Genomic DNA, 25413 nt, shown 5'->3' with positions numbered 1-25413 from the left:
CAAATTTGCTGGGTCCTACGTGTCTAGTGTGAATACCTCTCTAACACTGAAATGTGAATACCTCTCTTCAATGTTTGATTTTATGGGTGGGCAGGATTTTTCTTTATTGCTTCATTGGGGGACCCAGGTAACCATGGGTGTATGCTGCTGTCGCTAGGAGGCTGACACTATGCAAAAAAAGGAAACTAGCTCCTCCTCCGCAGTATACACCCACCGACAGGCACAAAGTACCTCAGTTTGTGCTTAGTGTCTGTAGGAGGCGGACTTCGATCTATCCCAGATCCGCAGCTAATCCTTTTTTCTTTACGGGTACTGTTGTGTTTTATAAACATTTTTCCTTTGTATTTCAGATAGAGCTTCAGGGAAGCGGTGTAATTTCTCACCCTGCCTTCCCATCATAGGTGGCTGAGCGAGCAGTGTGGTGTCACCCACATCGCAACTCTCAGGCCCGCAGGCAGGACAATATCCCCTGTCACCTTCAGGGTGCTCCAGGGCTGATTCTGGTGGCCAGTCCTCGCCATTTCCCTCCTCACCCCTCTCCTCGAAGAAGGCTGAGAGGAAGACGGTGGTCACCAGCGGTGACCTCCCCCCTTTTCTGAAGGGGTTGATGCCGTCTACGGTGTGGGAAGAAGGATTTTGTCTATAGTCGTTTATAGCGACCCTCTCCACAAGGGCCCCTGGACAATCCTCACCTCATGTGCAAGTGGAGCTGGACATCCCTCAGGTACCAGCAGTATGTCGCTCTTATGCGCTCCGTCTCTACACCAGGTCTGCTGCATCCACGCCTCTTTTGTTTTCACATGGCGCGTTCCCTCCGCCGGTAATATCGCTGCGCAGCACTCTCACTTTCTCTGTACCCGTGACTGGACGCAGCACTGAATATGGCGTCACTGCACGACAGCGGCCATTTTTTCTTCATCCCCCTTGTTCCATCCTGACCAGAGCCACGCCTCTTTAAGCGCGCGTATTTATCGCGCGCTTTCTCCCCTCTCATGGGATCTCCTCTCCCTGCCCTGTGCACTCCTCCGGCGGCATAGCCAATAAAAGGGGCCCCTACTACCTTCTGTCAGACGTGGCCAATTTTCATGCCCGGACTAGGACCTTTTGTTATTGCCTTTTTTTCCGGTCCTATCATTGCGGGTGCCAAGGCTTCGCATTATGCCATGTCCTCTATTAATTTAACCCCCGGCTTTGGGCCTTCACCCGGACTCTTGTGTAGCCACGCCCCCTTACAGGACCCCAGAAAATCAACGGTCACCTTCCACTTAGCCACGCCCTCTTACCGGACCCTCGGCCAATCAGGGCATGCCGCACGCTTAGCCATGCCCCTTTCGATGAGCACCTTTTTCTTGGCATAATGAGAGAGAGTGTGTTTTCTCTACCCCTCTCTCCCGGTCACCTGAGACTCGCTCCCCGCTTAGTGTGTCTCTGTCTGCAAGGCGTGTGAAGATTCATGCTGTGTCTGTCACTATCGACTTCCGGCTTCAAAGGACACAGAAGGTATCCATTACTAACCTGCACTGGTTCTGGGGACACTGCAGCCTGACCAGTGACAGTGCCGTCTCTGTTAGCAGGTAGGACCAGCCCAGACTGGTTATTTTCTATGTTCACAAGGGCTTAGCGCTTCCCAGCAGTAGCCCTAGTCCCTCACTCATGCCCTATCTCAGGGAGGCCCATTCCTGTCCCTATAATCCTCGACACCTGTGCCATCTGTAAAAGAGAAGTGGCATTCAGGCCAGTTTTTTTCGTTTTCTTCTGGCTGTCCTGCAGCCCCTCAACCGTGTCTACACAGAAGCCATCTAATGCCCGGGATGAGAGCACTCCCCTCCCTCCGGAGTGGGCTGTTGCCATGTCACAGTCGGTCTCAGACCTGACAAAAGATTCACAGTCCCTGGTCCAGGTCCTGGAGCGACTTCCACATTTGTCTTCTGCCACCAGTGCTACGAACGTCTCACGGTGATTCGCACGCACCTGACCGCAACCTTCACAGGGTCAAATCGGGTACAAAGCAAAAGAAATGGGCACCTTCCCATGCCCCCTCCTCGGTCTTCTGCCACCAGTGCTACGAACGCCTCTCACGAGATTCGCATGCACCTGACTGCGACCTTCACAGGAACAAATTGGGTACAAGGCAAAAGAAGCGGACTCCTTCCCATGCCCCCTCCTCAGAGGTGATTGTTGGATCGGATATGAATTCCCAGTCTGAGTCATATACGGACCAGACCCAAAAGATGCAAGAGATGCTCTATAGCCTCATCTTGGCAATTTGCCCCAAATTCTGAACCTAAGGGAGGTTGAGGCACTTGCTCAGGAGCACTCTGTTGTCTGCAAATGGGTAAAATGTCCTTCCCGGCATTTTCCTAATGACAGGGGATTTGTGATGATTATGTCTAAATACTGGGAACACCCTGAAAAGCGCTTCCCAGGAAGGAAGAAGCTATGCATTCTCTATCCCTTTATCCCAGATCTTGTTGATAAATGGACAGAATTCCCTAATATGGATTCGCCGGATTCTCGCCTGTCTTCCAAGACAGTCTTATCTCTACTGAATAGTGCATCTCTTAAGGATTCTACGGACAGACAGATTGAATCCTTGGCTAAGTCAGTCTTTGAGTCAGCTGGTGCCTCTCTGTCCCATGTTTGCCTCCACCTGGATGTCAAAATCAATGTCTGTCTGGGCAAGAATGCTTCGTTAGGATATTCTAGGCTCCTTCTGATGAGCTGCCAGATCTGGCACATCAGATTGCCCATGCCGGCAAATATCTTGTGACCGCTTCCTTTTGATGCGGCTGATTGGTCCGCCACGGTTCCCAGCAACATCGTTGCTATACACCTTATTCTCTGGCCTCACTGGCTTTGCCTGCCAAGGCCCTAGACCTTTTAGATCCAAGCTGGACGGATGTCACCGGCGGGAAAAGCACCTCACTTCCCCGGTCCAAACCTAAAGTCCTTTTAATAGGAAAAGGTTGCTACAATCTTGAGAAAAATTGACTTTTCTTCCCCCTCCAGGAAGACTTTTTCCTCTGTCTCGCCCGCCAAGATATATTTTGCAGGTCCCAGGGGTTCTTCAGGCCATCTTTTCCCTACCAACACACAGGAGTGATCGTACCCGTCCCCAGGAATCAACTGTTTTCAGGGTTCAACTCTATTCTTTTCATAGTCCCGAAGAAAGACGGTCCGTTCCTTCCGTTTTTAGACCTCAAGTGATTAAAATGTCACGTTCGGATCTGCCTTTCAGAACCGAGTCCCTACGTTTGGTAATCACTTCCATGGAACCGGGAGAATTTCTTCTCTTTCTTGTTTGTGTTCAGCATCAGAGGTTCCTATGGTTTGCGATCCAGGAGGATCTTTATCAGGAGGATCTTTATCAGTTCACGCACCTCCCCCCCTTTTGACCTGACCTTTGCTTCCAGACTATTCACGTCATGACAGCGTCATGGACATCCTTTACTTTAAGGGGATGCTCATATTTCCCTACTTGGACGATCTTCTGATCAAGGAACCGTCCCGCCGAGACTGCGGCAAGGGTCTTAAGTTTTCTCTGGATTCTATGGTACATCTCGACTGGATTATCAACAGAGAGAGGTTCTTCCTCACCCTTGCTCAGCAACTGGTGTTTCTAGTTTTAAGGTTCGACACGACCCAAGCCCGTGTCTTCCCTCCAAAGGAGAGGTTTTCATCCCTCTGCCAGGGGACCTGTACTCTAAAGCGACCAGCTCCTCTCTCCCTACGGTCTTGCAGGAGAGTTCTCGGGAAAAGGATTGCCGCCATGGAAGCCATTCCTTTTGCCTATTTACATGGCCCTCTGGTCGTCTTCAGACAAGAGGACCGTCTCCTCGGATGGTCCCGTGCTTCTACCTCTCCAGGTGAGGCAGTCCTTCACCTGGTGACGCTATCAGCATCAGTCCTATGAAGGAAGTCCTTCCTTCTTCTCCTTCTTCTCCGGTGGCAGGTAATCACCACCGACGCCAGTCTCCTCAGTTGGGGAGCTGTTTTTTCTTCGTCACACAGCGCAGGGCCGCTGCAACGCCGAAGACGCCTCTCTCCCCATCAATCTCCTGGAAATCAGGGCAGTTTTCTTTTCTCCTCGCCACTGGCATACCCTCCTTGCCAGCCAGCCGGTCCGCATACAGTCGGACTACGCCACGGCCGTGGCTTACATAAATCGTCGAGGCGGAACTCGCAGCAAACTGGTTGTGATAGAGGTAACAAGGATTTTGCATGAGCGGAATCTCACGTTTCCGCCATATTAGCCGTGCACATTCTGGGGGTAGAGAATCGGGCAGCCAATTTTCTGAGCCATCAGGGTCTCGCTTCGAGCAAGTGGTCGTTCAGTCCCGCAATCTTCATCAAGATATGCCGAAATCGGGCTCCCCGGAGGTCGTCCTCATGGCGTCTCGATGAACTACGAGGTTCCTTGGTTCGTTACCAGGTCCCGGGATCCGCTAGCCATCTGTTGCGATGCTCTAGTAATATTGTGGTCTCAATTCCAACTGCCTTATTTTTTTCTGCCTCTCCCCTTTTTCCCGAGAGTCGTGAAAAGGATTAAGGCAGAAAGGACCCCTGTAATCCTATAGCTCGACGGGCCAAGATGGGCCCGGTGAACATACTCTGGACGCCCCTTGGAAGCTTCCAGGCTGTCCAGATCCTCTCTCTCAAAGCCCCCTCTTTCACCAGAGTTCACAGTCTGAGTTTATGAGCATGGCCGTTGAGGCCGTAGTCCTGAGGGAGGCTGGTTTTTCCATCAGGTCAGTCAGACCATGATTAGGACCAGAAAACCAGCATCCTTGCGTATCTCTACAGATACTGAAAGGCTTTCTTCTGTTGGGGGGAGAAGACAAGGGATTGGTCCCTATGTCCTTTTCTCTTACTTCCGTTTTTGGTTTTCTACAAGCAGGTCTTGACTCGAGTCTATCGTTCTGTCAAATCTTTTCCAACGAAATCTGGCTTCTCGTTCCCCGGTAAAGACCTTTCTTCAAGGAGTCGCCCACCTGGCACCTCCCTTATCGTTTTACCATAGATCCATGGGTTTTTAACCTTGTCTTTAGCGCGCTCCTGCTGAGCCCATTCAAGACATCATGTTTTCTCTCCTGTCATAGAAAGTTGTCTTCTTACTTCCATTACATCCATCAGGAGAGTCTCTGAGTTAGCGGCATTGTCCTGCCGTTCCCCATTCCTGATTCTACGTCAGGGCAAGGTAGTTCTCAGGCCTGTTCCTTTCTTCCTACCTAAGGTGGTCTTTTCATTTCACATTAATGAAGACCTTGTCCTTCCTTCTCTGTGTCTCTCTGGTCCATCCCCTGGAGAGGTCCCTCTACAAGATCCCGTCAGACCTATCCGAGTCTACTTTTCAAGATCTGATCATTTTTGTCAATCTGATGCCCTGCTCGTCATCTCTGAAGGTCGTCGTAACGGGCTAACAGCTGCTACGTTCACTATTGCCATTGGGTTCGTTCAGCAATATTGGAGGCATACCGTGTTCAGGACGAACAGCCTCCTCCGGGGATGAAGGCTCAATCCGCTCGGCGGTGGGGCCTCCTGGACTGTTTGTCACCAGGCCTTGGCTTTTCAGATTGTAAGGCCGTGACCTGGTCATTTTTACAGGGTTCAGGGTATGTGTCCAAGTTCAGGAAACGCTGCGTTTTTGATGCAGCGTTGAGCCGCAGCGTCAAAAACGCAGCGTCCAGATGTTACAGCATAGTGGAGGGGATTTAATGAAATCCCGTCTCCACTGTGCATTAAAAAATGCATGCATTTTTCCCGCAAAAACGCACATGCGGTGCGTTTTTTCAGAATGCAGCATGTTGCTACAATGAGCAAAACACGCAGGAACACCGCAGGTGACCTGCCAGTGACCTCAGGTGCATTTTTGGTCAGGATTTTACCTGCATAAAATCCTGACCAAAGCCTGAAACAAACCTGAACGTGGACACACAGCCTCATATTGATGCCTCGCCTGAGGCAGACCAGGGAAGGAAGGTGCTGCAGGCGGCGGTTATGCAACGGCCGACCTGAGTCTTCTTTTTTTTTTTCTTTGCATCTTTTCTGTTCCCCACCCTAGGGACTGCTTTGGGACATCCCATGGTTACCTGTGTCCCCCAATGAAGCGATAAAGAAAGAGGGATTTTTGGTACTCACCGTAAAATCTTTCTTGGCGCTTTCATTGGGGGACACAGCACCCTCCCTAATTGTTTGTACCATCATTGGGCCTGTGCGCCTTCCTTGTTCGGTTGGTACATATGTTGAGTTTTTGGTTCCTTCTCCTACTGCTTTAACACTAACTGAGGTACTTTGTGCCTGTCAGTGGGTGTATACTGTGGAGAAGGAGCTATTTTCCTTTTTTTGCATAGTGTCAGCCTCCTAGCGACAGCAGCATACACCCATGGTTACCTGTGTCCCCCAATGAAGGCTCCAAGAAAGAGATTTTACTGTGAGTACCAAAAATCCCTCTTTTCCTAGTATTCAGAAGCAGTATTACTCTTCATATTTCATATTGACATGCTGTAGCACTGCAGAGTGCATTTCTTTTTGTTGTATATGGAGATGGCTGCTCCTAGTATGCACCTGTTCACACTAGCTTGGAAGTGCCAGCCAGTCTTTTGTCATTTCCATATAGAAATAGGTGCCTATCACTGAAACAGGACCAGAATGAGCAGTGATATTATTGAAATCCAAATTGTACTGAATCTTTTAACCCTAAAAATACAGTATGTTCAGCTCCTCCTAATCTCTGTTATGCTGGTAAATCAGACTGCATGGTCAGTTTGTCAGGTCTTTTTAAATAACATTAGTAAACTAGAAAAACAACTATTTTTTTTCCTTTTTGTCCCTTTTTGGATTTCAATTTTTTTCCATCACATCTTCATTATATTATGCTAGAAAAATGCTAAGCAGACTGCAGTGCACATAACGACCACTAGGTGGACAGATAGGAACATGAAAAGAGTAGCACAAAATCATTGTATTTTCAGAGCTGGTCATCTTTGATCACTCTTTTTGGGATATGGTGAAAAAAAGAAAGGACATACCAGTATATACCTTTCTTTCTAATAAATAAAAGACACAGGCCGATTTTGAAAGGACATCAGGTTTTCAGGCATTATTCATTTAGCTGCCCATACATACTTTACACTTTTGACATAATAAACCCTTGCCTGTGTCCATGACGTCAGTAGGGAGTGTATGAAGGCGAGTCAGGAGCTGAGTCCGCTCTGTATGTGGCAGGTATCTGCTGCGTTACACGTCTGAGCTAACTCTGATCCTGACCGTTTAACATCTAGAATGCTGTGGTAAAATGTGACCAATATGACCAATGTGATCAATATAGGACTGCTGTCGCGTATTATACCGATAATCAGATGATCATGTGACTGAAACAATGTCAAATCAAGTGTACATTGTTTAAAAAGAAAAACAGTTAGGGCTCGCTCACACTGGCGTATTTCTCCTTCGCCTCATTGGGGGAAACAGACCATGGCTTCTCTGAGCAAAGAGATTGAATCCCTCCGTGGATCAGACATCTCCCATAATTGAGGTAGATGGATCCCCCTCTACAAGGAAGCCGTCGGTTACTAGGGGCCTCAAGCATTCTTGAAATGTGCAGGAGTCTGGGAAATGGATCCGTAGTACGTCTACTGACAAATCATGCGCCTTGGCATCCGGGAACCTTTGGTCGGCACTCATAGCAAGTGAGCGTTTCTGCTACACAAAGGCGACCTGATCATCGCCCGTGTAAAGCAGATGCAATCGAAGTACTGCAGCTTCTATTGAAGACTATTGAAGCATGCCAAACGTAAAAAAAAAAATAATAAATGTTTTAGATTGTTTTATATTTAAAAAAAAAAAAAAAAAAAAAAGTTCAAATCATCCCCGCCTTTCACCCCATTCAAAATAAAACAATAAAAAAATCAAATATACACACATTTGGTATCACCGCATTCAGAATTGCCCGATCTATCAATATAAAAAAAAGAATTAACCCGAACGCTAAACAGCGTAACGAGAAAGAAATTCAAAACTTCAGAATTACCGTATATACTTGAGTATAAGCCGACCCAAGTATAAGCCGCCCCCCTAATTTTGCCACAAAAAACTGGGAAAACTTATTGACTCGAGTATAAGCCTAGGGTGGAAAATGCAGCAGCTACCGGTGAATTTCAAAAATAAAAATAGATGCTCCATACCATTCATTATTGCCCCATAGATGCTCCATATAAAGCTGTGCCATATATAATGCTCCATACCATTATTGCCCCATATATTATCCATATATAGCTGTGCCATATAGAATGCTCTGCACCGTTCATTATGGCCCCATAGATGCTCCATATAAAGCTGTGCCACATATACAATGCTCTGCACCGTTCATTATGGCCCTATAGATGCTCCATATAAAGCTGTGCCATATATGCTCTGCACCGTTCATTATGGCCCCATAGATGCTCCACATAAAGCTGTGCCATATATGCTCTGCACCGTTCATTATGGCCCTATAGATGCTCCATATAAAGCTGTGCCATATATGCTCTGCACCGTTCATTATGGCCCCATAGATGCTCCTTATAAAGCTGTTCCCTATATGCTCTGCACCGCTCAGTTTGGCCCCATAGATGCTCCTTATAAAGCTGTGCCATATATGCTCTGCACCGTTCAGTTTGGCCCCATAGATGCTCATTATAAAGCTGCCCCATATGGAATGCTCTGCAGCGTTCAGTTTGGCCCCATAGATGCTCCACATAAATCTGTGCCATATTTAATGCTGGTGCTGCTGCTGCTGCAATAAAAAAAAAACACATACTCACCTCTCTTGCTTGCAGCTCCCCAGCGTCTGGTCCCGGCGTCTCTCCGCACTGACTGATCAGGCAGAGGGCGGCGCGCACACTATATGCGTCATCGCGCCCTCTGACCTGAACAGTCGGTGCGGAGAGACGCCGGGAAGACAGAGCGGCACCCGGCGTGTGGAACGAGGACAGGTAAACATGCGATACTTACCTAGTCCCGGCGATCCTAACGCTCCCCCTGCCCGTCGCACTGTCTCCGGGTGCCGCAGCCTCTTCCTCTATCAGCGGTCACCGGCACCGCTGATTAGAGAAATGAATATGGGGCTCCACCCCTATGGGAGTGGAGTACATATTCATAAGTTTAATGAGCGGTCCCACGTGACCGCTGTACAGGGGAAGAGCTGCGGCACCCGGAGACAGTGCGACAGGCAGGGGGAGCGTTAGGATCACCGGGACTAGGTAAGTATGCCTCAGCGCCCTCTCCCCCTCACCCGCCGACCCTGCCACAGACCGTGACTCGAGTATAAGCCGAGAGGGGCACTTTCAGCCCAAAAATTTGGGCTGAAAATCTTGGCTTATACTCGAGTATATACGGTACGTTTTTTTGGTTGCCGCTACCTTGCGATCAAAAGATAGAATCTACATCAAAGTGATATTAAAAACATCAGCTCGGTGTACAAAAAATAAGCCTTCACCCGGCCCCAGATCACGAAAAATAAAGTTGACCAGCAATTTCTCATTTTTACAACACCATATTTTATTTTATTTTTTTATTTATTTATTTTTATTCTTTAGGGACCACATCACATTTGAAGTCACTTTGAGGGGTCTACAGTATATGATAGAAGATACCCAAAAGTGACACCATTCTAAAAACGGCATCCCTCAAGGTGCTCAAAACCACATTAAAGAAGTTGATTAACCCTTCATTTGCTTCACAGGAATTTTTGGACTGTGGGGAAAAAAATGAACATTTAACTTTTTTCCCTAAAAATTTACTTCAGAACCAACATTTTTTATTTCAACAGGGGTATCAGGAAGAAATGGACCCCAAAATTTGTTGTGCAATTTCTCCTGAGTACTCCGACACTCCATATGAGGGAAAAAAACACTGTTTGGGCGCACGGCAGAGCTTGGAAAGGAAGGAGCGCCATTTGACTTTTTGAATGCAAAATTTGCTGGAACAATTGGCGGACGCCATGTCGTGTTTGGAGAGACTCTGATGTGCCTAAACAGTGAAAATCTCCCACAAGTGACACCATTTTGGAAAGAAGACCCCTCAGGGAACTGATCTAGATGTGTGGTGAGCACATTGGACCCTCAAGTGCTTCACAGAAGTTTATAATGTTGAGCAGTAAAAATAAAAAAATCTAATTTTGCACACAAATATATTTTCAGCTCAAAATATTGCATTTTCATAAGGGTAACAGGAGAAATTGCACCATACAAATTTGTTGTGCAATTTCTCCTGAGTACGCCGATAGCCCAAATGAGGGAGAAAACTACTGTTTGGATGCACGGCAGGGCTTGGAAGGGAAGGAGCGTCATTTGACTTTTGTATGTAAGTTTTCCTGGAATCGTTAGCACACGTCATGTCCCATTTGGAGAGCCCCTGTTGTGCCTAAACAGTGGAAACCTCATCACAAGTGACCCCATTTTGGATAATAGACCCCTCACAAAATGTATTTAGATCCATAGTAAGTACCTTGAACCCCCAGGTGCTTCACAAAAGTTTATAGCGTTGAGCCGAGAAAATAATATAATCACAGTTTCCTCACAAAAATGTTCCTTTAGTCCCAAGTTTTTAATTTTTCTTAATTCTAATAGGATTTTTTTTTTTTTTTTATACATCAAACTGAGGTTAATTTTTACCTGACTGCGCCAATACCCTACATGTAATCGGGAAGTATTTTTCAGGCACATTGCAATGCTCAGACAGCAAGGAGCGCCAGATTTTACTGTTATGGTTTGCAGGTACCATGACCCACTGGGAGAATGCATGCGGTGCCAGAACAGCAGAATTCCCCATAAGTGACCCTATGTCGGTGTCTCATGGGGGATAATTTCTGTCTCCTCTGACATGTATATCTTGTCAGAAGAAAGATCAGTCATTGAAGCAGCGGGCAAACATGTATATTTTTATTTTTTGTGATCAGGCATTGGAAAATCTGGCCCTGATCATGTTCTCCGGGGATTTTCCGTCTCTGGAGGGCGCTACAGCCTTATTCCCCCGATCGCCATTTTAAAACCCTTAGTGTCTGCCGTTTTATCGCGTATCAGATCACTATAGACCAGGTATCATTTTCATTATTGTTTCCTTTAATTTAGTGAAATACCCTAGGACATATGTGTATATTTTTGTTCTGTTTCTGTCCATGTTATCTAATGCAAGACCTCCTTTTATTTAATTTCAGTTATTGCAACTCCTGAAGAAGTCCTACAAAATCGAGGAATTTAAAATCTTTGAAATTTTTAACAAATTTTATGGTGAACTTTGTATTAAAAGCAAATTATCAGATACAGGTAAGAAATGTTACAATGTCTAGATTTTCATAAAGTACTTTGGTAAGAACAGCAAAATAAGCAGACTGTGTCTTCATATCTTAAAGCGATTGTACAGAATTTGTTATTTGATGATCTATCCATATAAGTTAGGTGGTCCGACATCCGGCGCTCCCATCAATCAGATGAAAACTGCTCTGGCAGTTACTGGAACTGAGCAAAGTGCATGCGTTTCTGTGAAAGGGAAATAAAGAATCCCCAGTAATTTACAGGCTGCTGAGCTCTATACCATACGGCCCTTACTTCCAGCCGCTGCTGGAGCAGTTTTCAGCTGATTGGTCTGTGTGCTAGACCTACTGATGAATAGATTATCATTTATAGGGAATCTGTCACCAGGTTTGTCCCATATGAGTTAAGACCACCACCTTTCAGCCCTGATATACAGCATTCTATAATGCTGTATATCAGCCTGAATCCTGCCTGTAAGACAAGAAAAACACCTTTTATTATACTCTCCTAGGGGACGGTTGGGTCTGATGGGTGTCCCTGTCTTGGTCCGGTGCCTCTCTTCTTCCTGGACAGTTTATGGTGCAACATGATGTCCCATATGGGCTGGTTCAGGTCTGGGAAATGGGCAGGCCAGTCCATAGCATCAATGCCTTCATCATGTAGGAATTTCTGACACACTTCAGCCACATGAGACCTCGCATTGTCATGCATCAGAAGGAACCCAGGGCCCACTACACCTGCATATGGTCTCACAATGGGTCTGAGGATCTCATCCTGGTACCTCAGATGCAACCCTCCAAACAAATGTCTCCCCACACCATTACTGAAACACTGCCAAACCGTGGATATTGGTGGATATTGTAGGCAGCAGAACGATCTCCACAGTGTTTCCAAACTCTTGTCACGTCTGTTACATGTGTTAAGTGTGAACCTGCTCTCATCCGTTCAAAGCAAAGGGTGCCAATATCGAATCTGCCAATCTTGGTGTTCTCTTGCAGGTGCTAATCTCCCTGCACGGTGTTGGCCTATAAGCCCAACACCAACTTCCGTCAGACCCTCTTAGCATGGAGACTGTTTCTGACAGTTTGAGCAGACACAGGGATGTTAGTGGTCTGCTGGAGGTCATTTTGCTGGGCTCTGGCAGTGCTCCTCCTGTTTCTCGTTGCACAAAGGAAGAGGTAGTGGTCCACGTCTCCTGGTGTACTGGCCCGTCTCCTGGTATTTGCTACATGCTCTGGACACTGTGCTGACAGACACAGCCACCCTTCTTGTCACAACTTGCATTGCTGTGCCATTCTGCTGGATGAGCTGCACTACCTGAGCAACTTCTGTGGGTTGTGCAGTGACTACCTCTTGAAGCTCATCAAGAGAATGCCAAGAGTGTGCAAAGCAGTCATCAAAGCAAAAGGTGGCTACTTTGAAGAACCTAGAATATAAGACATAATTTCAGTTGTTTCACACTTTTTTTGTTAAGCATATAATTCCACATGATAGATATCTACTATATAATTGTCTAAGGGTCACTTCCGTCTGTCTGTCTGTCCTTCTGTCTGTCACGGATATTCATTGGTTGCGGTCTCTGTCTGTCATGGAATCCAAGTCGCTGATTGGTCGTGGCAAAACGCCCTCGACCATTGCCATGACCAATCAGCGACGCGCACAGTCCGGTAGAAAATGGCCGCTTCTTACTCCCCACACTCACTGCCCGGCGCCCGCATGCTCCCCTCCGGTCACCGCTCACACAGGGTTAATGCCGGCGGTAACGGACCGCGTTATGCCGCGGGTAACGCACTCCGTTACCGCTGCTATTAACCCTGTGTGACCAAGTTTTTTACTATTGATGCAGCCTATGCAGCGTCAATAGTAAAAACATCTAATGTTAAAAATAATTTAAAAAAAAAAAAATGATTATATACTCACCTACGCCGCCTTTCCCGCTCCTCGCTATGCAAGCGGCACGTTCCGGTGGCAAGGATGGTCTGGCAGAAGGACCTGCCATGACGTCACGGTCATGTGACCGCGACGTCATCACAAGTCCTGCGCGGAAAGGACCTACCGTGACGTCACGGTCATGTGACCGCGACGTCATCACAGGTCCTGCGCGACAAGGACCTACCGTGACGTCACGGTCATATGACCGCGACACAGTCACGTGACCGCGACGTCATCACACCCTGGGACCGGAAGCTGCCGCCTGCACCCCACACAGGCGACAGAGCTACAACGCGCCTGCGGAAGGTGAGTATATGTTTATTTTTTATTTTTTTAACCTGTGTCATACGTAGCTGGGCAATATACTACATGGGCTGTGCAATATACTACGTGGCTCTGTGCTGTATACTACGTCACTGGGCAATATACTACGTGGCTCTGTGCTGTATACTACGTCACTGGGCAATATACTACGTCACTGGGCAATATACTACGTCACTGGGCAATATACTATGTGGCTCTGTGCTGTATACTACGTCACTGGGCAATATACAATGTAACTGGGCAATATACTATGTCACTGGGCAAAATACAATGTAACTGGGCAATATATTACATAACTGGGCAATATACTACGTGGACATACATATTCTAGAATACCCGATGCGTTAGAATCGGGCCACCATCTAGTATGTATATGTATACACACACACACACACGCACACGCACACGCACACGCGCGCGCATATTTGTAGCAACTGGTAACATTATCAGCTGCCGCCCTTAGACTGTGTGCACACGTTGCGTTTTTTTTCGCTATAAAAACGCATACATATGCATCACATCATTTAGAATGCATTCCGCAATTTTTGTGCATATGATGCGTTCTTTTCCGCAAAAAAAAATAATTGCGGTAAAAAATGCAGCATGTTCATTAATTGTGCTAATTTTTTGCGGATGTCCCACTATATTATTACATTTGGAACCTCTGTAAAAAAACGAAAAAAAAAAAAAACACAAAAAACGCGCAAAAAAACGCATTTGGATTTTTTGCAGAAAATGTATGGTTTTTGTCAGGAAATTTCTGCAAGAAATGACGTGTGCACATAGCCTTACTGGAACTCATTCTTCATTATAGCAGTTCTATGATAGCTGACCCCCTATCTTTTCTATATATGACGCGCTGTCTTTTCTATGATAGCTGACCCACTGTCTTTTCTATAACTGACCCCCTATCTTTTCCATGATATCTGACGCGCTGTCTTTTCTACATCTGACCCGCTGTCTTTACTATGATATCTGACACCCCTATCTTTTCTATAATATCTGACCCGCTGTCTTTTCTATGATATCTGACCCCCTATCTTTTCTATATCTGACGCGCTGTCTTTTCTATGATAGCTGACCCACTGTCTTTTCTATATCTGACCCCCTATCTTTTCCATGATATCTGACCCCCCTATCTTTTCTATGATATCTGACCCGCTATCTTTTCTATATCTGACCTGCTGTCTTTTCTATATCTGACCCGCTATCTTTTCTATGATATCTGACCCCCTATCTTTTCTATGATAGCTGACCACCTATCTTTTCTATATCTGACCCGCTATCTTTTCTATATCTGACCTGCTGTCTTTTCTATATCTGACCCCCTATCTTTTCTATGATATCTGACCCGCTATCTTTTCTATATCTGACCCCCTATCTTTTCTATATATGACGCGCTGTCTTTTCTATGATATCTGACCCCCCTATCTTTTCTATGATATCTGACCCGCTATCTTTTCTATATCTGACCTGCTGTCTTTTCTATATCTGACCCGCTATCTTTTCTATGATATCTGACCCCCTATCTTTTCTATGATAGCTGACCACCTATCTTTTCTATATCTGACCCGCTATCTTTTCTATATCTGACCTGCTGTCTTTTCTATATCTGACCCCCTATCTTTTCTATATCTGACCCGCTATCTTTTCTATATCTGACCCCCTATCTTTTCTATATATGACGCGCTGTCTTTTCTATGATAGCTGACCCACTGTCTTTTCTATATCTGACCCCCTATCTTTTCTATGATATCTGACACCCCTATCTTTTCTATGATATCTGACCCGCTGTCTTTTCTATGATATCTGACCCCCCTATCTTTTGTATATCTGACCCGCTGTCTTTTCTATATCTGACCCCTATCTTTTCTATAATATCTGACCCGCTGTCTTTTCTATGATATCTGACCCCCTATCTTTTCTATATCTGACGCGCTGTCTTTTCTATGATAGCTGACCCACTGTCTTTTCTATATCTGACCCCCTATCTTTTCCATGATATCTGACCCCCCTATCTTTTCTATGATATCTGACCCGCTATCTTTTCTATATCTGACCTGCTGTCTTTTCTATATCTGACCCGCTATCTTTTCTATGATATCTGACCCCCTATCTTTTCTATGATAGCTGACCACCTATCTTTTCTATATCTGACCCGCTATCTTTTCTATATCTGACCTGCTGTCTTTTCTATATCTGACCCCCTATCTTTTCTATGATATCTGACCCGCTATCTTTTCTATATCTGACCTGCTGTCTTTTCTATATCTGACCCCCTATCTTTTCTATGATATCTGACCCCCTATCTTTTCTATATCTGACCTGCTGTCTTTTCTATATCTGACCCGCTATCTTTTCTATATCTGACCCCCTATCTTTTCTATGATAGCTGACCCCCTATCTTTTCTATATCTGACCCGTTATCTTTTCTATATCTGACCTGCTGTCTTTTCTATATCTGACCCCCTATCTTTTCTATGATATCTGACCTGCTATCTTTTCTATATCTGACCTGCTGTCTTTTCTATATCTGACCCCCTATCTTTTCTATATCTGACCCGCTATCTTTTCTATATCTGACCTGCTGTCTTTTCTATATCTGACCCCCTATCTTTTCTATGATATCTGACCCGCTATCTTTTCTATATCTGACCTGCTGTCTTTTCTATATCTGACCCCCTATCTTTTCTATGATATCTGACCCGCTATCTTTTCTATATCTGACCTGCTGTCTTTTCTATATCTGACCCCCTATCTTTTCTATATCTGACCCGCTATCTTTTCTATATCTGACCTGCTATCTTTTCTATGATATCTGACCCCCTATCTTTTCTATGATAGCTGACCCCCTATCTTTTCTATGATAACTGACCCGCTGTCTTTTCTAGCAATTCTGACCCATTCTCGTTTCTGTTAAGTAATCAGCTTGTTTCAGTCATTGTAGCTTTTACATTTGTTGCTGCTTTCATGTTTAATCACTCATCTTACTCTGTGCTTTCTTACGTACTAATGTTCCCAGTTTGCCCCTGTAGCTATGTACATATACCCCCAGCATCATTCACATGCTGTTATAGATGCCTGTGAGAATGCTTTGCCTATTTTATTAAAAACAGAAACTGATTTGATTGGAGGAAGACTTACAAGATGTTTGTGGTATACACTATACAACATACAGTTACCACTGACAAGGTACAGTGATTAAACTATTTTCCAAGTTGGACATTTTATTGCTGTAATCTTTAGTCCATGTCCTATTTTGTCTTTTAATTTTTTGTGTGTTCTGTAGTTTTAGAAAAAATTTATGAGCTTCTGGGAATTCTGGGCGAAGTGCAACCTAGTGATATGCTGAACAATTCTGAAAAACTCTATCGAGCCTATCTGGGAGAATTAAAAGGACAGGTACTGGTATAAACACTAAAATATTCTCTTTCAAAAATTCATATTAAAAGAGTTTGTGCACAGTTTAATAAATTTTCCTTTCCCCAAGGGAGCTAAAAACATTATATTCGGAATCCAGTGGGGCTTTTTTTCTGCCGTGTGTCCCTGCTGTGCACCCTGCTGTCCTGCATACATACACTTTATACGTAGACTGTATATGTGCACATTTACTTTTTAAGAGGATCTATCACCTATTGAAAAACTTTATAAAATATCTAGAGACCAAAATCTTTGTCCTGGCCCCAGTGTTGTTCAACATTTTTATGAATGATCTAGATAAGGGAACTGAAGGTAAACGAATCAAATTTGCAGACGATTCAAAGCTAGGAGGCAGAGCTAACACTAGTAAAGACAGAGAAAGGATTTAGAAGGATCTAGATAAACTTGGACAATGGGCAGTGACTAATAGAATGATATTTAACTGGGAGAAATGCAATGCTCTACATCTGGGCAAGAAAAATGAAAATCACATCTATAGAATAGGAGGAATAGAGCTAAGCAACAGCACGAGTGAAAAAGACTTGGGTATACTATTAGATTACAGATGGCACATGAGTCAACAATGTGATGCAGCAGCAAAAAGGCAAACACAGTTCTATTATGTATTAAGAGAAGTATAGAGTCTAGATCACGTAAAGTTATCTACTTCTCCTTGGCAAGACCTCATCTGGAATTCTGTCTCCAGTACTGGGCACCACATTTTAAAAAAGACAGTGGAAAAACTGGAGCAAGTTAAGATAGAGTTACCAGAATGGTGAGCGGATGGCAAAGTATGTCTTACGAGGAACGGTTAAAGGATCTGGGAATGTTTAGCTTGCAAAAAAGAAGGCTAAGAAGAGACTTAAAGGGAACCTGTCACCTGAATTTGGCGGGACCAGTTTTGGGTCATATGGGTGGGGTTTTCATGTGTTTGATTCACCCTTTCCTTACCCGCTGGCTGCATGCTGGCCGCAATATTGGATTGAAGTTCATTCTCTGTCCTCCGGAGTACACGCCAGCGCAAGGCAATATTGCCTTGCGCAGGCGTGTACTCCGGAGGACAGAGAATAAACTTCAATCCAATATTGCGGCCAGCATGCAGCCAGCAGGTAAGGTAAGAGGGTGAATCAAACACCCGAAAACCCCGCCCATATGACCCAAAACTGGTCCCGCCAAATTCAGGTGACAGGTTCCCTTTAATGCTGTCTACAAATATCTGAAGGGCTGTCAGTGTAGAGGGATCATCCCTGTTCGAATTTGCACATGGAAACATGAGAAGCAATGGAATGAAACTGAAAGGGAGAAGATACAGTTTAGGTATTAGAAAAACGTTTTGACCGTGAGGGTAATCAATGAGTAGAACAGGCTGCCACAAGAGGTGGCGAGTTCTCCTTCAATGAAGTCATCAGAGGCTGGACAGACATCTATCTGAGATGGTTTAGTGAATCCTGCATTGAGCAAGGGGTTGGAGACGATGACCCTGGAGGTCTCTTCCAACTCTAACATTCTATGATCTAAAACATTTCACAAATATACTGTATAAAATTAGGAAAACTGAAAAACAAAAATTGTGATGAAAGCTTTTTTTTAAGAAATGAGAACGTTGTTGTCCAGCACTATTTTATTGATTCTTTGTAAAAGTGAAAAGATACTAAGTTGAATATTAGGTCAGATTCACACGTGTGTATAAAATTAGCTCATCCAGAATACTTGGGAAATTTTTTTCTCATATGTCCTCCATGGTCAGTCCGTATGCAATCTGTTTTTTTTTTTTTTTTATAGCAGAAGCTATTAATAATTTACAAGACTATTTACAGATTCTTATGTTTTATTGCAATGTATGCATAAACAATGGTTAATGTACGTGTGGTCTCTGTTTTTTTGTTTTTTTTTTTGGTTGGGGGGGGTGGGCGGGGCACCCATAGACATGAATGGACAATTCTCATCTAATTTACTGAAGAACCTAGTCACAGGGATGTCAAACTCAAATATGTAGAGGGACAAAATTAAAAACTTGGACAAAGTTACGGGCCAACCTTGATATGTATTTTAAAAAAATGTCTACAATTGAGGAAGTTTTTCCTTGTCAAATAGAACAATTAACTTTTTCATATGGGAACAAACTTAAAGGGGTTGTCCCACGAACAAAGTACATTTTAATTAATAGATCTTAGAATAAAATATTGGAATACTATAATATGTTATGTAAGAGCAGTAAGAAGCACATGGCTCAGTGGCCTAATTTATATATGTAATTACAAAGGATAAAAAAACTTGAAAAATAAATGATGCAAACAAAAGTACTCCCAAACACATTACCCCATGATAGCGCCCACAGTGAAGTCTACCATAGTACCCTACACACTCATGGTATGATGACCTCACTGCCCCCCCCACTGACCCCACTACAGTATGATTCTCTAACTGTGTAATCCCCACGCAGCCACCTATACAGTATAATGGCCACAAAATGTGCTCCATACAGTATAATGGGGCCCTGCATTGCCTTCCATACAGTATAATGGTCTCAGATAGTGCTCTGTACAGTATAATAGCCCCAATTTGTGCTCCATACAGTATAATATCCCCACATAGTGCTACATACAGTATAATGACCCCACATAGTGCTCCATACAGGATAATAGCCCCACATAGTGCTCCATACAGGATAACGGCCCCACAAAGTGCTCCATACAGGATAATGGCTCCACATAGTCATCGCACCTGCTTCATTGAGATGTCAGAAGCAGAGGGGGAATGATGGGAGAGGGAGCATCGGCTGACGCACTCTCCTCAATCAATGCTTTCAACTGTATCGGCATCTAGCTCTGGCTTTTATAACAGCTTGCAGTCTCTGAGGCATGGACTTAATGAGTGTCAAACAGTACTCTTAACCAATCTGGCTCCAACTTTCTCTGATTGCTGTTGCTAGATCAGCTTTGCAGGTCGGAGCCTTGTCATGGACCATTTTCTTCAACGTCCACCAAAGATTTTCAATTGGATTGAGATCTGGATTATTTGCAGGCCATGACATTGACCTTTATGTGTCTTTTTCTTCAAGGAATGTTTTCAGAGTTTTTGCTCTATGGCATGATGCATTAGCATCTTGAAAAATGATTTAATCGTCCCCAAACATCCTTTCAATTGATGGGATAAGAAAAGTGTCCAAAATGTCAACATAAACTTGTGCATTTATTGAAGATGTAATGACAGCCATCTCCCCAGTGCCTTTACCTGACATGCAGCCCCATATCATCAATGACTGTGGAAATTTGCATGTTCTCTTCAGGCAGTCATCTTTATAAATCTCATTGGAACAGCATCAAACAAAAGTTCCAGCATCTTCACCTTGCCCAATGCAGATTCGCGATTCATCTCTGAATATGACTTTCATCCAGTCATCCACAGTCCACAATTGCTTTTCCTTAGCCCATTGTAACCTTGTTTTTTTCTGTTTAGGTGTTAATGATGGCTTTCGTTTAGCTTTTCTGTGTGTAAAACCCATTTCCTTTAGGCGGTTTCTTACAGTTCAGTCACAGACGTTGACTCCAGTTTCCACCCATTCGTTCCTCATTTGTTTTGTTGTGCATTTCCTGTTTTGGAGACATATTGGTTTGCTTCCGGTCTTGACGCTTTGATGTCTTCCTTGGTCTACCAGTATGTTTTCCTTTAACAATCTTCCCATGTTGTTTGTATTTGGTCCAGACTTTAGACACACTGACTGTGAACAACCAACATCTTTTGCAACATTGCGTGATGATTTACTCTCTTTTAAGAGTTTGATAATCCTCTCCTTTGTTTCAATTGACATCTTTCATGTTGGAGCCATGATTCATGTCAGTCCACTTGGTGCAACAGCTCTCCAAGGTGTGATCACTCCTTTTTAGATGCAGACTAACGAGCAGATCTAATTTGATGCAGGTGTTAGTTTTGGTTATGAAAATTTACAGGGTGATTCCATATTTTTTTCCTGAGAATTTAGTGACTCCATAATTTTTCCCATATGCTTGGTTAAAAAAGTAACCATTACTGACTACCACATTTTTTGTTCTTGATTTCTTTTAGTGTTTCTTAAATCCAGAAAGTTGCCATTTGAAATTACTTTAGTTTTGTGCCATGTCTTTGATCTGCTTTTTTTTCTACAAAATTACGGTAAACAACTAAATGAACATCTTCCAAGGCCGATGATTACATAATTTTTGCCAGGGGTTTCAGAAATTGGACCTTTTGATGGATCTTCCTGCAATTTGAATATTGACATAATTTTAATATTTTAATTGGTATGCCTTGTGATGTTGGTGTGGCCTGAAAAAAGAAAGCAGTCTACTTTCGAAACCTGTTGTGGGTAAAAAAAATAAAAGGTGGGGACTTTTAGGCCAGGATCACACATGCGAGAAATACGTCCGAGTCTCGCATGGTAATACCCGGCACTGCCGCCGTAACTCAGGAGCGGAGCGTGCGGCCGTATAGCAATACATGCGACCGCACGCTCCGCTCCAGAGAGACGATGGCAATGTCGGGTATTACCATGCGATACTCGGACGTATTTCTCGCATGTGTGATCCCGGCCTTACTCTGTCGGATTCACCATTTTACAACTTTGAAGTTTGGGCGTAGCTTGGTCCTCAATCTTATGATGTATACAAAATTCTGCAATATATTTCAGAAGAAGAATCACTCACCACTCCAAAGTGCAAAGTTTTAATTTTTCTGCAATTCAAAATAATGCAGATTTCATTTTTGGTCCACAAGTCTGGACCCTCATCATATGGAATGCAGATATATAGAAAAGGAGCTGGAAAAGCAACTTCTTAGGCGCTGGTGTTGCTATAATGTCTAGGCCAGGAGAATATCTGTGCTATTAGTTATTCTTCTGATGAATACGTGCAAGATCCTCCTCGAGCGCCAGATTAAAAGATCAGACCTACCATATAGTTTCTCTACAGTATATTTGAACAGCTTATCAAATGTTTATATTTTGGTTAAATGTTCACCAATTCCTTTTGTTATATGGTATATATTTTCTTTAATGAAGGATATAATTTTAGCTTTTTTTACTGCTTCTTTCTAGATGACGTCATCTACAAGGCAGCCCAAGTTTTCAGTGGTAGCTGGATGTTTGAGAGGGTTATCGGCACTCTTGATTAACTTTACAAAATCTGTAGAGGAAGGTATGGCACTACTTAGTGATTGGATGGCGTGGTTTTGTTTTTTTTTTATAACTAATTTTTATTGAATTTTCAGAAATGAGTTAAGTTTAAAAACCCCCCATAGAACTCAAAGTATTAGCACTCGATGCATATCAAATCAGCATAGAAAACTACCATCAACAATGACTTCACTCAACACCAAGTGGTCCACATCTTATTCTTATAAGTGAACATAGACAAAGACACAGAAAAAAGATGGGGGGTAATTAGGGAGCAATTCTAATGCAGTATGAGCTTCCTGTACTACGTTATAGCGGTGTACATTAACATTCTCTTTGTACTCTATGTATCCAAAAGAGACCAGAACTCCATCAAAGCGCTAAACTGTAAGATATTCCATGTTTTGTACATCTTGTATCTGCACGTGTAATTCACTATTTGATGAGGGTTGTCCAACCTCCATTTACATGATGTCAGACATCTAGCAGCAGTGCCATGTATAGTAGGAGCTGTTTGGATTTACGACTAATCTGAAATGGTGGATTATTTAGGACATAAAATTTGGGATCTATGGGTATCTGAAGGCCAATGACTTTAAAGATAAGAGCTTAACTTTCCAAAAACTATGAAGTCCTGCAGATGACCAGAGTAAGTCACCTTCAGTATTACCACACATCCAACAGCAATTCGTAATGCTAGGGTTAAGTTTATGTAATTGGGAAAGGGTATGGTACCAGAACATAAGTAGCGTATATTGGTTTTCTCTATAAGCAAAGCATGCTGCAAGCTGCATTTCTCCATATCGCTTGCCATGTACGAGGCGAAAGGGTTTCCCCCAGAAAACTTTGGCGTGTTGTTTTAACAAGGAGTGTAGATTTTCTCTATCACTTCATTGGGGGACACAGGAAACTATGAGTTTATACTGCTGACACTACGCACAAAAAATTTAGCTCCTCCTCAGCAGTGTACACCCCACGAGCTGGCACCAAGTTAATCAGTTTAGCTTAGTGTCAGTAGGACGCAGACATGGGTCTTTCAGTAGAGGCATATCTACCTCTGTTTACAGTAACATTTTCCCCTTTCTTTTTCAGAGAGTCCTCTCCTCTTTCCCTTGGAGAGAAACAGTGTGAACGGTCACTCTGTTATCCCATGTAGAGACAGAGTGAGCCACTCCTTTTTCTCAATCCATTCAGGATCTAACAAGGTGTCCCAGACCCTGGTATCCATACCTGACAATTTGCCTATTCCCTCCGTTCACCCATGCTGGCGGATTCCATAACCTTTACTTACATCCTTCTACTGATGCCAGCAATGGCCATAAGAAGGCTAGGCAGGAGAGTGGCTCCAGTTCCTCTTCTCGCTCTCCTTCGCCCCCTGGCCTTTCTGGATTGGTGGATTCTTTCTAGTAGTCTTCCTCAGATGCACCAGAGGTACTGGAGTTGGACTCTGGTTCTGAATGAGTCTGACCTGTACTCGGACGAGGCTTCTAACATGAGACATGGTGGAGAGTCTTTATTGTAGCCGTCAACCAGACCCTTAGTGTTAAGGGTTATGTGTTAAGGATGCTCCTCAGGAGCCCTCCGTTCAGGGAGTGTCCTTCAGACGGTCAAGACGAACTCCTAGAGTTTTTCTTCCCCATAAGGAATTGAAAGGGGTCCTTTCAGGAAAAGGGAAATTCCAACCAGACGCTTCCAAAAAGGGAAGCTGCTTGGTATTTTGTATCCGTTTGCTTCAGATCTTATGGAAAACTGGACCGTCTCTCCGGCTGTAGACTCCCCAGTTTCCTTACTATCCACCAACACTGTTCTTCCCCTTATGGATGGGGCATCGCTTAAGGACCCCAATGACAGACTCATGGAGTCAGTTGAAAAGTCAACCTTTGAAGCGGAATATTCCTCCTTTTGCCATGCCTTTGACACCACATGTGTGTCAATGTCTATATTGCATGGGTTAAGCAACTCCATTAAAGGGCCACTGTCACCCCCCTCCAGCCGTTATAAACTAAAAGAGCCACCTTGTGCAGCAGTAATGCTGCATTCTAACAAGGTAGCTCTTTTAGTTTTTGGTTCAAGTATTCCCAAAATAAAGCGCTTTGAAACTTAGCCAAAATACCTGTCTTTAGCCAGGGTGGCGGGTCCTCACTCCCCAGCTTCAACCGCTACTCTGCCGTCACTCAAATCTTCAGGGGCTTTCGGCGCCACCCCCTCCGCGCTTTTTTCTCTTCAAAACCGGCGCCTGCGCTGTGTGTAAGCTCTGGCTGTGTGACGTCCCAGCCAGGCTTGCAGACTGCGCCTGTGCGGGCATTGCGGCCACCCACCTTGGGAATCCCAGCCCCGCAGTGTGTTATGCATTATGCACAGTGCGGGGCTAGGATTCCTGGGCATGCGAACTGCGTGTGTCAGCCTGTCACCCAGGTCCCCCGCCTTACAGCGTCTGTATACTGTATTCAGCTGATCGTGCCTCCTCATACAGTATACAGTACAGTATACAGACGCTGTAAGGCGGGGGACCTGGGTGACATTACTGCTGCACAAGGTGGCTCTTTTAGTTTATAACGGCTAGAGGGGGTGACAGTGGCCCTTTAAGGGATCCGACGAGTTAGCTGACTTTTCAGACCATATCTTACAAGCGGGAAAATATGTAATGGCTGGCTCCTTGGATGCCACCTCCTGTGCAGCTCTAGTGTCCAGTAATATAGTGGCGATTTGCAGAACCATATAGCTAAAGACATGGTAGAGGTACTGTTTGGAACCAGGTTGGACCAGATCATAATGGAGGCCACCAGTGGAAAGAGTACTCTTCTTCCTCAGGCACCCTCCCCCCCCAGGCTTAAATTTCGGCCCTTTGGACCGTTTCACCGTTTCTCACCTGGCAATGATAACTCCCGTCAAGAACCAGGAAAAGAGAAGGTCATCCTTTAAAGAGAACCTGTCATCAGTTTTGTGACATAGGTGCTAAATATATCGCCTTATTCAGCATCTGCGCTGCATTCCCTAAATCCTTATATATCCCCTGACTCTCCCTGTATTCCCCTGAAAACCCTTTTTAATTTCTCCTGCGTTGTGTGGTAATCTTCTCGGTTCGGTCCCAAGGGCGTGGCTTAGGGTCTTTCCATCCCTCCCCCCCGGCTGCAGCTCTCCCGTTCCCCTTAATTGACGTTAGAGGTGTCTTCCACATCGCTGTGCGACATCTTGTGTTTTCGCAGAAATATCGCTTCTTAAATGTAATGTTATATAGCAGTAGCAGCTACCTCCTATAAATAATATATTTTATCCTATGAAGTTAGTGGGTTAGTA

The 25413-nt window shown here is 44.3% G+C and overlaps 1 protein-coding gene across 1 annotated transcript in view; it reads left to right on the top strand.

Moving 5' to 3' along the window:
* PRKDC (protein kinase, DNA-activated, catalytic subunit) overlaps positions 1-25413 on the top strand; it is a 384813-nt gene that overhangs the window by 18229 nt on the left and 341171 nt on the right. Inside the window, exons 5-7 of the mRNA XM_077270465.1 lie at positions 11195-11303; positions 16837-16949; positions 22039-22138. Of these exons, the coding sequence (XP_077126580.1) occupies positions 11195-11303; positions 16837-16949; positions 22039-22138 (322 nt within the window). The remainder of the gene's footprint in view (positions 1-11194; positions 11304-16836; positions 16950-22038; positions 22139-25413) is intronic.

The sequence above is a fragment of the Ranitomeya variabilis genome, chromosome 6 (assembly GCF_051348905.1).
Source record: "Ranitomeya variabilis isolate aRanVar5 chromosome 6, aRanVar5.hap1, whole genome shotgun sequence".
Lineage (NCBI taxonomy): Eukaryota > Metazoa > Chordata > Amphibia > Anura > Dendrobatidae > Ranitomeya > Ranitomeya variabilis.
Note: the sequence above shows the minus strand (reverse complement) of the source record. Positions and strands in the feature narration are given on the sequence as shown.